Source organism: Alosa pseudoharengus, unplaced genomic scaffold (assembly GCF_046254945.1).
Source record: "Alosa pseudoharengus isolate Yale_2024_CS ecotype anadromous, Long Island Sound unplaced genomic scaffold, YU_APseudo_1.1 YU_APseudo_1.1_scf_2, whole genome shotgun sequence".
Lineage (NCBI taxonomy): Eukaryota > Metazoa > Chordata > Actinopteri > Clupeiformes > Clupeidae > Alosa > Alosa pseudoharengus.
Window position 1 is genome coordinate 5471366 of NW_027468663.1, and position 12309 is coordinate 5483674.

The 12309-nt window shown below is 41.7% G+C and overlaps 1 protein-coding gene across 1 annotated transcript; it reads right to left on the reverse strand.

Annotated features, from left to right (window-relative positions):
* Nucleotides 1–11873, reverse strand: LOC143133673 (myosin-7-like). The gene is made up of 39 exons (XM_076293471.1): nt 11779–11873; nt 11566–11622; nt 11159–11366; nt 10502–10645; nt 10247–10403; nt 10138–10165; nt 9830–9926; nt 9621–9713; nt 9477–9540; nt 9164–9262; nt 8959–9062; nt 8647–8785; nt 8396–8514; nt 8148–8297; nt 7712–7882; nt 7258–7567; nt 7075–7142; nt 6760–6965; nt 6474–6597; nt 6252–6388; nt 5909–6164; nt 5560–5802; nt 5288–5464; nt 5021–5166; nt 4825–4915; nt 4340–4729; nt 4100–4226; nt 3894–4012; nt 3594–3790; nt 3181–3364; nt 2878–3043; nt 2675–2799; nt 2254–2562; nt 1437–1640; nt 1054–1350; nt 803–907; nt 604–699; nt 382–516; nt 1–122 (listed from the first exon to the last, which is right to left on the reverse strand). The coding sequence occupies exons 3-39, from the start codon at nt 11357–11359 to the stop codon at nt 102–104; spliced, it is 5799 nt and encodes a 1932-aa protein (XP_076149586.1). The 5' UTR covers nt 11360–11366; nt 11566–11622; nt 11779–11873; the 3' UTR covers nt 1–101.
* Between the last annotated feature and the right edge of the window lie 436 nt (nt 11874–12309).

Sequence of the window (12309 nt, forward strand, 5' to 3'; positions counted from 1 at the left end):
TCAGTTTGCTGAAGGTGATTTTATTCCACACAGATACAAGAGGACAGTGTTCTTTAAGGAGTCATCTACTGCACTCAGTAAGGGGGGGTTTCATAATGGCTTTATTCCTCATCAAACCCTTTCTGTTGGAATGGGGAGGGAAAAAGTAGTCAGGATATGACACGTGTTTTCTGCACTTGCCTGTGTTCATGTATCATTTAACCAGTATTTTATTTAAACATTGAAAATATTTAAACCTAAAACTTAATAACTAAGGGCTGCCAATGCCAGTAACAATGATCGTTTTCATGGTTATTCAGTTGCTCTCTTTTTGTATTTAACCTGTATGGTCAACCTGTCTGATAGAGCCTTTACTCAAGCACTGTGCAATGTTTAACTAACCTTAGAGCCCACATCCCGGCTCTTGGCACGCAGCTTGTTGACTTGAGTCTCAGCGATGTCGGCTCTCTCTGCGGCCTCGTCCAGTTCATGCTGCAGTTTACGGAACTTGCCAAGGTGGACATTAGCCTGTTCCTCCTGTATGTCAGGTACACAAGGATCAGCTTTGGTCTTAAATCACAGATTCAACAAATTCAACAGAGTTTGGCCGTAGGCTTTACTTACAGCCTCCTCTGCTGTTCTCTTGTAGGCCTTGACCTTCAGCTGCAGCTTGTCTACCAGATCCTGCAAGCGAGCCAGGTTCTTCTTGTCCTCTTCAGTCTACATATTACACAACAAGCAGCCACCATTTCAGTTCATTTGATTTTGTTTGCCAAATTCAAAAGTAAATCGAAAGAATACCTAAGTGGTTAAAGATTTTTACCTGGTAGGTGAGTTCTTTGATGCGGCGTTCATATTTACGGATACCCTTCACAGTTTCACTAGATTTCTTCTGTTCGGCCTCTACCTCCATCTCCAGGTCTCTGACCTGCCGAGTTACATGTGTAGTGAAACCATTAACTCCATTGATCACCCTAGATGCACTAGCATATTGATCAATTGAGCATATCTATAAAAGTATTCCTTTTCTGTGGACAAAATAAATAATGGACAGGCAATGCATTTAACACCTACCCTAGCCTCCAGCTTCTGCACTTGCTTCTTGCCCCCCTTCATGGCGATTTGTTCTGCCTCATCAAGGCGGTGCTGCAGGTCCTTAATGGTCTGCTCCATGTTCTTCTTCATGCGCTCCAGGTGAGCACTGGTGTCCTGCTCCTTCTTCAGCTCCTCCGCCATCATGGCAGCATCAGTGATGGCCTTCTTGGCTTTCTCCTCAGCATTCCTGCACTCCTGAATTGCATCCTCCACCTCACCCTGAAGCTGGGTTATGTCACTGTCCGTCTTCTTTTTCTGGTTCAGGAGACTGGTGTTCTGTATGTAAAGACAACAGCATCAATACGATGAAGGTGATGATCATGCAATCAAGAAAAAATCACCAGTAATTATCATTCTCATACTTGTGAGTGGAGCAGTTGCACTCGCTCAGTGATATCAAGCAGCTCCTGCTCAGCCAGTTTCCGGCCTCTCTCAGTCTGCTCCACCAAGTTCCTCAGTTCCTCCAGCTCGGCCTGCATTAAGTTGTTACGTCTCTCTAAAATCGCAGCGTTCTCTTTTAGATCATCACTGCAACGAAGGGAGTCATCCAACTGCAACTGTGAATCCTAAAGAAAAACAACAGAAGGGCTTGCTTGTTTGAGTCACTAACTTTAATGTGTATCCCATGTATCAGAACTCCCCCTATTACCGTCGGTCCTGTATTTCCGCCGTCTTGCGTGTATGTGTCACTTAATATCCATTTCTATACAAACCAAGACGGCGGACTCCGAAAGAAACGCAACCACCCACACTATAGGTGTATCTAAATTAGTTATGTACCAAAAATGACATTTTACCGTGACTCGAAGAGCTGTAAACAGTGTTGTAAGTACACTACCGCTTGGAGCTCCAGTGGAATTTGAATTTCATGACGAGAATTCTCGGTCTAACAGTTCATGTGCCGTTGAAACGGCGTAAATAGGCGACCCATCACGCCAGCACTATAACTCCGAGCGTGGTAAACAAAATCGGATATTTCAGGCAGTAAATGTTCCCGTTAAGAACCAAACCAGATTTTGTTCAAATCTACACACCTATGGCTACTGAAAAATGTAAGGTTCATTTAGCAAATGTTATTTTGAAGTGTTAAAAAAACATTGTTGTTTTAGAATTTCTGAACAAAAGTGGTGATAATTGGGGGTGTTACGATATCCATAACACAATTGAATTTCTACCCACCTTCAGATGAGCCTGAACAGCCTTGAGCTGCTTCTGTGCCTCTGCTGCCTGTCTGTTGGCCTGACTCAGCTGGATCTCCATCTCATTGAGGTCGCCCTCCATCTTTTTCTTAATCCTGAGGGCCTCGTTCCTGCTGCGGGTCTCGGACTCCAGAGAGCTTTGAAGGGTGTCAATGGTTCTTTGCATATTTCTCTTGCACTGGTCCATTTCCTCATCCTTCTCAGACAGTTTGCGCTCAATGTCAGCTTTCACCTGGTTGAACTCCAGCTGGGTCCTCAGGATTTTACCCTCCTCATGCTCCAAAGAACCCTAAAAAACAACACAGCGTGGTAAAGCAATGGTCGTAACTACACACCCAGCCACAATTTATGATATATATATATAATCTATGTTTTTGGAGGATTGTTGATGCTTGCTGTACCTCTGCCTCCTCCAGAGCAGCTTGAATTTCAGATTTCTCTTGCTCCAGCTGTTTACGGACCTTTTCCAGTTCATGGGCCGTTTTAGCTCCCTCACCGAGTTGCTCGGTTAGGTCAGTAATTTCCTCTGAACAAAAAAAAGTATTGTTAAAGATTAGAATGCAAGAAGGGTGTTTTAAATGTGTATGACTATTAAACGTTATACCTTGGAGAATCTTGTTTTCTCTTTTCAGTGTCTCAAGGTGATCCAGGGCCTCCTCGTAGGAGTTCTTGAGTTTAAAAAGTTCAGTGCTCAGGGACCTGGCCTCCTTCTGGGAGCTCTCCAGTTCACACTGACACTCCTCATACTTCTGCTTCCACTCTGACAAGACCTTGTGGAGAGAGTCCACAAATTTGGCATGGATCAACGGGCATACTTTTGTAAAGGTGACACACATGTACATTTTAAATGATGATTAGTAATGTGAACTATTTACAAACATAATACATAAATAAAGGGCAATCTCACTTTGTCAAAGTTTCTTTGCTTTTTGTCAAGGGTGGCAGCAGCTGCATTGGATTTTTCAACATCCACCATGAGATCTTCAATCTCATTCTGGAGCCTGTGTTTGGTCTTCTCCAGAGAAGAGCATTTAGCATTCACAGCCTCCACAGCTTCCTCAGCATCTTGCAAGCGCTGAGCCAGTTTCTTCCTGAAAGGGCGAGTCAGAAAAAAAAGTCAAATTGTGGTCAACCTTTTTTGGATGTTATTTTTATGCAGACATGGACCTTGTTTGTAGTGGTAGCTGAATGGTAATGAATTAACTGAAGCAGCTCCTACATCTTAGGAACAGACACTTGTGAAGTCGCTGCACAATATAACATGTAGCCAGTAGAGCTATTTATTTATTTCCTATATAACATATCAGTTGGATTTCTTACTTCGCTTCCTCCAGTTCCTCAGTCTTCTGGATGGCATCAGTTTCGTACTTGGTTCTCCACTGAGCCACTTCAGAGTTGGCCTTGGACATGGATCTCTGCAGCTCTGCCTTGGCCTCCTGCTCCTCCTCATACTGCTCTCTGAGCAGGTCACAGTCATGGCGAGCAGACTGCACTGCATGAGCAAGAGCATTCTTGGCCTGGGAAAAGAAAATAATGGACATTAGGACTGTGAAATCAGCTAGGGTGATCATAAAATGAGATTGTTATTTTAAGGAAAACAAGTTACGACATGGGAATTACCTTTATTTCCTCATCTAGCTGTCTTTTGAGATCTTCAAGCTGTTGATTGTAAGAGTTCTTGCCTCTTGTCAGCTGTGAGATTAAAGCCTCCTTCTCTTCCAGTTGTCTTCCCAACTCATCTACAAAGGTACAATATATGGTGTGACTTTGTAAGTTGTCTCGCATACCTGCATGTATCACTACATGAGTATTATCAATTTACTAACCATTTTCTGTTTGAAGCTTGGCTTTCTGGGTTGTAGTGTCATTTAAAGATCTTTGGCTCTCCTCTCCTCTGTTCCTGTATTCATTGAGTTGGTCCTCTAAACTTCTGCTCAACTTTTCCAGGTTAGTCTACAGGAAGAGGTAGGTAGAATCAAAAGTGGCATTGTTATTGTTTTGTTTTCCTGTATCATAGAGAGAATAAACTGGAGCCTCAATGTCTACAGCTGCTTTGAGGAATTTACCTTGGTCTTCACAATCTGCTCCATACTTGCAACCACATCATCCAGCTCCAGCCTGAGTTCACTCTTCTCCTTCTCCAGCTTCTGCTTGACTCTCTGCAGGTTGTCTATCTGCTCTCCCAGGTCAGCTACGCTGTCGGCTTGTTTCTTCCTCAGGGTGGCGGCCGTAGCTTCGTGATGCAGAGTGGCCTCTTCAAGGTCTCTGCGGAGCTTCTGGAACTCAGCCTCCCTCTTCTTGTTCATCTCAATCTGGGCAGCAGTGGCACCTCCAGCCTCCTCCAGCCTCTCACTGATCTCCTCCAGCTCTCTGGCCAGGTCTGCTCTCTGTTTCTCCACTTTAGCCCTGGCAGCTCGCTCTGCCTCAAGCTCTTCCTCCAGCTCCTCTACTCGTGCCTAGGATAACATTGAATATGTGACTTATACTTGTAAATATTATTCATGATTATCTTCATAATGATAAGTATGTAAGTGTAGTACACTTAAAATACCTGAAGTTCCTTCAGTTTCTTTTGGAGCTGTGCAATAATGGATTGTTCATCTTCAAGTTTGCTATTGAGTTGGCTGATTTCAAAATCCTTCCTAGAAGATGTAGTCATTGGTTATAATTTGTATCAGGTAGTGTGCGAATGTTTAGCTGGGCTCACTGAATGTATTGTGTGTAAAATACAATGTCTTAAAGCATACTTTTTTAGTCTTTCTTCCAGCTGTTGTTTGTCATTTTCCAGGTCCATGACATTCTCTTGGGTCAACTTTAAGTCACCCTCAAGCTTCCTCTTGGCTCTTTCAAGATCCATCCGTACTTTCTTCTCTTGCTCCAGAGAGGCTTCAAGCTGGTGTAGAAAAAAGAGGAAAAACACTTATTAATCATGACAAAATGGTAAACAGATAAAACTGCTAACCCTGTACACAAACCTCACATATTTGCAAATTTTTTTAGCAAGAGACACTCACATCATCCACTTGCTGCTCCAGCTTGGTTTTGGCCTTGGTGAGGGTGTTGACTTTGTCCTCCTCACTTTGCAGATCATCTAGAGTCTGCTGATGTGCCTCTTGCAGAGCTTTCTTTTCCTTGGTAAGCTTGGCAATGATTTCATCAAGGCCTGCCATTTCTTCAGTCAGATTTTTGACCTATAGTGATCACATTTAGCTCATTTTATTATTGTACTTTAAACACTGAAAAATAATATTGGTATGCAAATAGGTGACTTTCATCAAGCACAAACCTTGTTCTCAGTGGCATGCTTTTCTTTCTCCACTTTAGCCAAGGTGAGTTCCAGGTCATCAATGTCCTTCTTGAGCTCAGAGGACTCATCCTCCAGCTTCCTCTTCTTAGCAGTCAGCTCAGCATTCATCTCCTCCTCGTCCTCCAGCCTCTCAGTCAGCTCTTTGATTTTGCCCTCAAGACTGATCTTGCTCTTGATCAGCCCCTCACACCTCTCCTCAGCATCACAGAGATTATCTTGTTCCTGTTTTAAAACAAACCAGTGAAGGTATGTAAAAGCGTACATTACGTTTCTGAAGTTTATGGTAGCAGGGAATTGTTTTGTCAACATGAGTATATTGAGAGCTCACAGTCTGGACTAGAAGCTGAAGGTCATTTTTCTCTTGGAGAAGCGTGACCATCTTTTCCTCTAATTCCTTTCTACGAGCCTCAGACTTGGCGTAAGCCTCTTTCAACTTCAGGAATTCATCCTTCATGTTGGCCATCTCCTTCTCATTCTCAGCTGACCTCAGTAAGGGTTTGATCTTGAAGAAAAGCTTCATCCACGGCCAATTCTTGACTGCCATGAAGGCTCGTACATTCCACTGTATGACAAGTAAGGCATCCCTGTGAGGGAAAGTGAATTTGATTTTTAATGACATAACTTTGGCATACCCAAGGCAGGCAATGGTTTGGCAAGTGTGATTCTGATACCTGCGCTCCACCATCTTTAGATACTCAATTCTTGAGAGGAGACCACGGGACCTGGCTTGGATCAAGGTGATAATCTTAGAAAGGCGCTCATCTCTCATCTCCTCCAGTTGACCCAGAAGACCAGCTTTGAAAAACACCTTTGAAAAATCAAAGCATTCTTCTTTAATCGATTATGTTGTTTTTTTCATGTCATAGAAGGATTTTCAAATTCCACAGTAATACCTTTGTATGTCCAAATCTGTACTGCATATGGTCAATATCCAGCGATCCCAGTAGTTTTTCTGCACTCTTTTTACTGTCTATGAACTGGCCCTCAGGAATTGCACTAGGGTTCAAGATACGATATCTGTCCAGTTGAAGAACATTGAAATCAAATTACCCATGTAGATCATTTGGTCAAGTAAGGCATGCATTCAGGCAACATGTGAAGACAAAAGGATGTCCCCAAAACAGAGTATGGAACTATGTTTTATGGGAAAAAATTAAATAATAGACTTAATATTGTCACCTCTGTTTGAAGTCCCCGTACAGAATCCTGTTGGGGAAGCCCTTCCTGCAGATCCTGATGCCTTCCAGCACACCGTTACAGCGCAGCTGGTGCATGACCAGAGGATTCTCCATGGCCCCTGGAGTCTTGGTCTCATTGGGGATGAGGCAGCGCACAAAGTGGGGGTGAGTGGACCTCAGGTTCGTCATCAACTTGTTCAGGTTTTCCTGTAACAGATTAGACTCCATGTCAAACTGAATCTGAGCTTAATCTAATTTTCCTGAACCAGTACTATCAGTGTTATGTTATGTTTTTGCCAAAATAGTTCTCTTTTACCCTGTGAAGTGCAGACACGGTCTGAAAGGAGGATCCCTTTTTCTTCTTTTCTTTCTTCCCCTCCGTTCCTGAAAACAATGACAAAACATTTGTTCTGTTAATGTTTACTTATACGTGGAATATACAGTATATAGTATAAGATAACAACTTCTGTGTGTTTTTGTTTTTCATTGCTGGACATACCTGCTTCTGCTCCAGCATAGTTTGCAAATAGAATTGAAAGTAACTTTAGAGAGGATTTCTGGTAAAGTCCAACAACCGTCTCATTCAGAGGGTCCTTGTTCTTCACCAGCCAGTTGCAGATGTTGTAGTCCACAGTGCCAGCATAGTGAACCAGGGAGAAATGGGCCTCTGGTTTTCCTTTGACATTTCTTGGCTTCTGGAAGTTGTTGGATTTCCCCAGATGGTTGTCATAAAGCTTTGCTTTAAATGTAGTATCACTGGCTTTAGGGAACATGCACTCCTCTTCAAGGATGGACATGATACCCATAGGCTGAAAAGAAAAAGAGTATGGGATTGAGTTGAGCATGTATTACTGATTTTGCGGTATGTGAAGATCCCTAAGTTGGGTATGTCATATAGAGACATGCATCTTTTGCGTTGAACGTAATGAGCACTTGCTATTGTTGGCACAAACCTTTTCAATGAGGTCAATGCAAGCTTGCAAGTCCATTCCAAAATCTATAAATGTCCACTCAATTCCTTCTTTCTTATACTCTTCTTGCTCCAGCACAAACATGTGATGATTGAAAAACTGTTGCAGCTTCTCATTGGTGAAGTTGATGCATAGTTGCTCAAACGTGTTGAACTGCAACATAAATGGTTTGGTCAGTCGGTCAATATCTAATGGAGAAACGATTGAGCAAAATCTAAATGAGAACAATAAGAGTGTTTATAGCATTCAAAAGTGTTGAACATAAATAACTTGGTCAATTTAAAATGAATCAAAAGAGATGTATACAGCACATTTGTAAAGATAAAGTGTGGGGATTCTTATGTACACTTAGTGAATTATAGGACTCTAATCTATATTCAGTGCTTTGGATGATCTATATGAATATATAGTGACGTACATCAAAAATCTCAAAGCCAGCAATATCCAGCACACCAATGAAGTACTGTCTTGGCTGTTTTGTCTCCAGAGACTGGTTGATTCTCACTACCATCCAGAGAAACATCTTTTCATAGCACGCTTTAGAGAGTGCACCAATGGCATAATACACCTGTAAATTTAAAATAAATCAGGTTATCAGGGCATGGACATAGTTATTATAAATAATAACAAAGTCGTATTAGTATTTCGTATTGGATGTGGATCTACCTGATCGACAGTCTGGCCCTTGGTGACCCACTCGTTGCCTACTTTGACCCTCGGGTGACACAAACCCTTGATGAGGTCAGCAGAGTTCAGGCACATCAGGTACGCGACTTTATCAGCATCTGTGGCAAAACGATTCTTATTATCAAGTCTGTTTTCATTGCTCACATTTTTAATGGCTTTTAATGTATTTCTATCATCAGTAAATTTCCTTCTGCTTTGTTGATCCCTGGCCTAGTGGACCTTGAACTGACCCTCAGTGCCATCGGCCTCTGCCTGCTCCTCACGCTGCTTCTGCTTGAACCTCATGTTGCCATAGTGCATTATGGCACCAGTCATCTTGTAAATGCTGTTCTTCTCTTCCACAGTGAAGCCCAGGACATCAAAAGCTTCCTAAAGTAAAAAAAAAAAAAGTCAGTTCAATCTTTATATATGGTGCAACAGATAAATAAGAATGGAAAACCTAAACATTTATGAATTTCACAGAAGATCATAACATGATAATATAAAGTTGCTTCTTTTGACTGTTTGACTTTGTAGCGATGCTAACTTATGCTGTGACTCACATCGGTGGCCATTAGCTCTTCAGCATCGTCAATAGAAGCCACTGTGGTCTCCCCCTGAGAGATGTAAGAGTAGTCATAGGGGTTTGCCGTCACCAGCAACATTTCTGCAGGAGTGAGAGGAAACAGGCTGTTTTTCAGCTTCAATTCCAAACTGCTGGTAACTGTGCATACTGTTCTGTACAATTGTAAAGCTATAAGTGCTCACCGAGTATCTCAGGTTTCTTGTTTGACAACATCTGATAGAAAATGTGGTAGTCTCTCTCAGCTTTGAGCTGAAAGGTGACACGGGACTTCTCAAGGAGATCTGAAACATACAAAACAGTTATCCTAGTAACCATTTCACAAGAAACACTTTACATGAAGGTTCCCATAACCAACAGTAATTTACTATTAGTAAACTCTTTGGGGACATACCATCAACTTTGATAGAATAAACATTAATACTAGCTAATGCTCTACTTTAGCTCATGCTTCCATATGGTGTTGTGTATGTGATGAGATCTCAAAGAAAAACATACATGTTTCAATGTCAGCAGAAGCCAGCTTTCCTCTGGTGTCAAAGTGAATTCGGATGAATTTACCCTAAAAAGGTAGGAGAACTGTGAGTTGTATTTAAACCTTGAATGTATATATTTTAAGTTAACAAATACTAAATGACTTACAAATCTTGAGGAGTTGTCATTTCTGATGGTCTTTGCATTACCAAAGGCCTCAAGAGCTGGGTTAGCCTGGATGATTTGATCCTCCAGGGTGCCCTGGAAAAATAATGAAATCAGTGTTATGAATTTTGAAGCCATATGGGGACTTTATAGTACTTTTACATCTTGTTTTTTACCACTCTACAAAGATACAAGAGCTTAAAAATAGGAACCTTAGATTGATCCTTCTTTGCACCACTGGCTGCAATGCTGGCAAAGTACTGGATGACTCTCTTTGTGTTGACAGTCTTTCCTGCACCAGATTCTCCACTGGATGGTGAAATGCACAAGGTTTGATTTTAGTGAAATCCATCAACATCTACAAATCTGAAATATGCTTTCAGAATGGCAACTTGAAAACTTTAACAATTAGACATAGTAACTACTGTTAAAATGGACACACACAGGTGAAGAAATGAAAGTTGTTTGTTGAACTGAATAACTGAACTCTGCTTCAAGTTGTGAAAGGTGCTGAACTCACGTAATCAGGATTGACTGGTTCTCTCGATCTGCAGATAAATCATAGCCACAAGGTTATTAGATTCCAACATTGCTCCAACAGCTTACATGGTATTGCCATTTAGTTTTACCTGCCAACATGTACTGGTAGGCGTTATCAGAGATGGAGAAGATGTGAGGGGGAGCCTCACTCCTCTTCTTGCCTCTGTAGGCAGTGACCACCTGCTTGTCGTACACTGGCAGCCACTTGTAGGGGTTGACAGTGACACAGAACAGCCCAGAGTAGGTCTGTAGAGGAACGACTAAATAAAGTTACCTTGTTTTACCATTTACCATGATGTGACAGAATACGCAAGCCCTGAAGGTATTTATGTTTTTAGACTCACGTATATCATCCATGCTGCATAACGCTCTTTGAGGTTAAACAGCACAGCAGGTTCGTGAAGGAAAGTTAACATGGCCATGTCCTCAATCTTGTCAAACTTTGGGGGATTCTGTTGCATAATCTGGTCTTCTTTGAATGTGACAGTCTGATTTTTAATGAAACAGAAGAATGTATTGGCTCATATATTAGTGTCTGAGAGGTTCTGATACACTGAATACTGATGACACACACACAAACACACATACACACAATACATAATGCAATATGCAACATAATACAATTAATCAGTACAGTCTATCAGAGGCTAAAGTAAGCTCAGTACTTGAGCTGTGGCGAAATTCAACTGGCATTTGATATTGGGGTTTATTATTTCTTTTAATGCTTAAGAAGTATGCCTTTCAAGCTAACAATCAATGCCCTTTATGGTTTTATTGAAAATCTGTTGGCTTGCTCTTTGTAGAGTCTGTGTTCCAATTTAAAAAGTGCTATTACAGTATACAATAATATTTTAATTCTTTGATGTTGATACAACATTAATTACATATGAGACAAGGTAAAAAATTGCAACATTAATTCACATGTGGTTTGCCTTGTGAATGCAATCCTCAGTTGACACAAAGATGGCGATCTAGATTTCTGATTTCTCCTCAACACTGACCTTCCCATTCGCAGTGTCCACAGTGACCTTGTCTCCCTCCCGGCTTACGACTGAAGCTTTGACAAACTCCTCCACTGGGTCTGGCACGAAACATTCCTTCTTCATGTCGAAGAGCTTCGTCTGGGCCTCCAGTCGCTCCTTGTCGGACTTACGTAGGAACGAAGCCGCTTCTCCGAACACTGACATCTCTGCATCCCCCATGATTAGTCTGGGAAGAGGTTTGAAAAACAAAGACTTCAAATATGCGTCCTAAACTCTTTTCATCTATATCTTGCTCTGGCTCTGGCAGAAATATTATTATGTTTTGTATGTTTGTCATGTTTTGTTTTTTGCTCGCAATCTCAGTAGTGTGACATTTCAGAAAAAGTATGGTTAATAACTTGCTCAAAAACAAATTAAGACTTTACCTGCTGGCTCAAAGCCCACCAAAGATGAAAGGAGACTGCTGAGGCTTGTTGCTTTACCTGAAAATGACATGTCAAGGTCACATTCAAGACAGACAGCATCTTTTAATTACAATTGCAGTGCAGCATCACATTTCATTACACAACAGATTTGTCTTAAGCCAAGACTGCACACAAAATAATGTTATCATAAAAATGCACTTTAGTAGGACTCACTCTACGCAAGGACAAGAGCGACGACTGTACTGTGTTGGGTCCAGTAAGGTCTCCTGTGATGAAGGGCATCAAATATATAACCCCCGCTGTGCTGCCCCTGCCCTATAAGGTCAAGGACAGAGCCATGTGGAGGTCCCCTCTCCTTGGCACCCATATCACCCATAGGTGTTGTAGCACTCAGCACCCCCCCCCACACACACACACACACACACACAGATACACACTCCCTCACATTCTCTCTCTCCCCTACTTCAGTAGGGCTGCTGTGGTCCACAGTCAGAAATGCTGCATATCTCTCCTCTGAGTCAGTGATGTGTGTATTAGCTCTCTGATACAACAGTACTTTACATGGCATTCTTCCCTCCTGTGTGTTCCATCTCTCCCACAGTCTACAACCTGAATTTGGAAGAGGTTGAAATGGTATGTAAAATGTGAATAAAAAAAAGAATGCTATGATTTACAAATCAAAGACAACATATCAACTGTTGAAGAAGAGAAATTGTATTTTTCTTTGTAAAATATATGTTCATC

What these genes read in the sequence shown, in the direction of transcription:
- LOC143133673 (XM_076293471.1), bottom strand. Translation starts at nt 11,359, where the DNA reads ATGGGGGATGCAGAGATGTCAGTGTTCGGAGAAGCGGCTTCGTTCCTA. An exon ending in AAGAGCTAATGGCCACCGAT is followed by an intron (nt 8,786 to 8,958) that starts GTGAGTCACAGC and finishes TTTTTACTTTAG; the next exon opens with GAAGCTTTTGATGTCCTGGG. An exon ending in AGAGAACAGCAGAGGAGGCT is followed by an intron (nt 517 to 603) that starts GTAAGTAAAGCC and finishes CCTGACATACAG; the next exon opens with GAGGAACAGGCTAATGTCCA.